Raw genomic sequence first — 1,307 nt, forward strand, 5'->3', positions numbered from 1 at the left:
CATGTAGTCTGTACGTATAATTAGCAACGGCAGTCGAGCTGGGTTATTTGCCATAATTTGCTTATTGATTTTGAGAAGTCGCCCAAAGAACGGATCTGCCAGGGCCGCCCCAGTCACATTCTCTTCCAAAAATGCCTGGTCTTCGGACACGCCGTGGATCAGTTTCGAAATTAGTGGGGTGACACGAACTAGTTTTTCATATGTTGTGCGCTCTAGTGTGACAGGAGCTATGCTATAGGGACAGTGTCGCGCTGTCCCATCAGCATTTCGTAGGGCGACCCCATGCATAAGCTCCCATTCACCTGTTTGGTTGATTGTCGCCTGGTCAATTGCAGGAATATTTTCTTTTCTTTCCATCATATTGAATATATTGTTTTGTAAAATCTTATGGTGTTGTTTGTTGTATTGATTTGTGTACCATGCAGCAATACCGTGTGTGTTTTTGTGTGTTTACTGTATATGTGAGTATGTCCGATGTGGTATTTATGTTTTTTTTGTCAGTTTCTGGCTTTCTGCATATCAAGCCCTTGTGTTTATTCATTCCACGCCTATAGCTCTGATGGCGCCTTTGCGAGTAAAAAAGATGAGTACACAGAGTCACAGACTCGTCAAAAGACGAAATGAGTAAATGACAAAGCCCGAAAGGGCCGGGCATGTAGGATTTTCCCGAGGGGTTTTTTTCATCGCAGGCTGCAGCCTCGTACTCGCAGTCGCACTGTCGCAGCCGCGGGGCAGAAGCGTTCAGCGCTCAGCGCTGTGATAAACTGAAACAGGATTATGTATTTACTACTAGAGATTATTTAGGTATTTATGTAAATATATCATATTCCATAGCCTCCTGAAAAAAGAACATTCTCAGTTCTGCCTCATGGCATCCTACAAACAAATGATAGGCCATAGGGCAATGGGCAATTGGGCATACATAGGTGCCTCTCATCTAGAGAGAGTAGCTATTCAGTAGGAGTCTCTACTACTAGTAGAGAGTAGAGGGAATTTTTTTTGTTTTTTCCCCGTTGGGGGGGGGGGTTTAAAAAATAAACAAAAATCTACACGAAAAACGAAAAGATCAAAAGAATCAACTCTCAACTTCTCAACAGTTCTCAAGTCCAAAACTCGGAGGTTGAATGCTTTATCACCAATCAGCTATCTTTTTGATAACTTCTGAATTTATCCATAATTCATATATATTATACTATTCGCGACCGTCGGACGCCAGTCGCCGGTATGTAGCCAGTGGCTCTCTCAGAGAGAGAGAGAGAGAGAGAGAGAGAGAGAGAGAGAGAGCTTATTTAGTACGCCACTCGATA

General features: G+C 43.0%; 1 protein-coding gene across 1 annotated transcript in view; it reads right to left on the reverse strand.

Annotated features, from left to right (window-relative positions):
• The window catches only part of SARC_07622 (glutathione synthase), a 1,549-nt gene extending 1,114 nt beyond the window's left edge, over window positions 1-435 (reverse strand). The window contains exon 1 of the mRNA XM_014298434.1: window positions 1-435. This exon is cut by the window's left edge and continues 1,114 nt beyond it. Coding sequence (XP_014153909.1) covers window positions 1-360 — 360 coding nt within the window. The 5' untranslated portion in view covers window positions 361-435.
• Window positions 436-1,307: the final 872 nt, after the last annotated feature.

The sequence above is a fragment of the Sphaeroforma arctica genome (genome assembly GCF_001186125.1).
Source record: "Sphaeroforma arctica JP610 unplaced genomic scaffold supercont1.614, whole genome shotgun sequence".
In the NCBI taxonomy this organism is placed as follows: domain Eukaryota; class Ichthyosporea; order Ichthyophonida; genus Sphaeroforma; species Sphaeroforma arctica.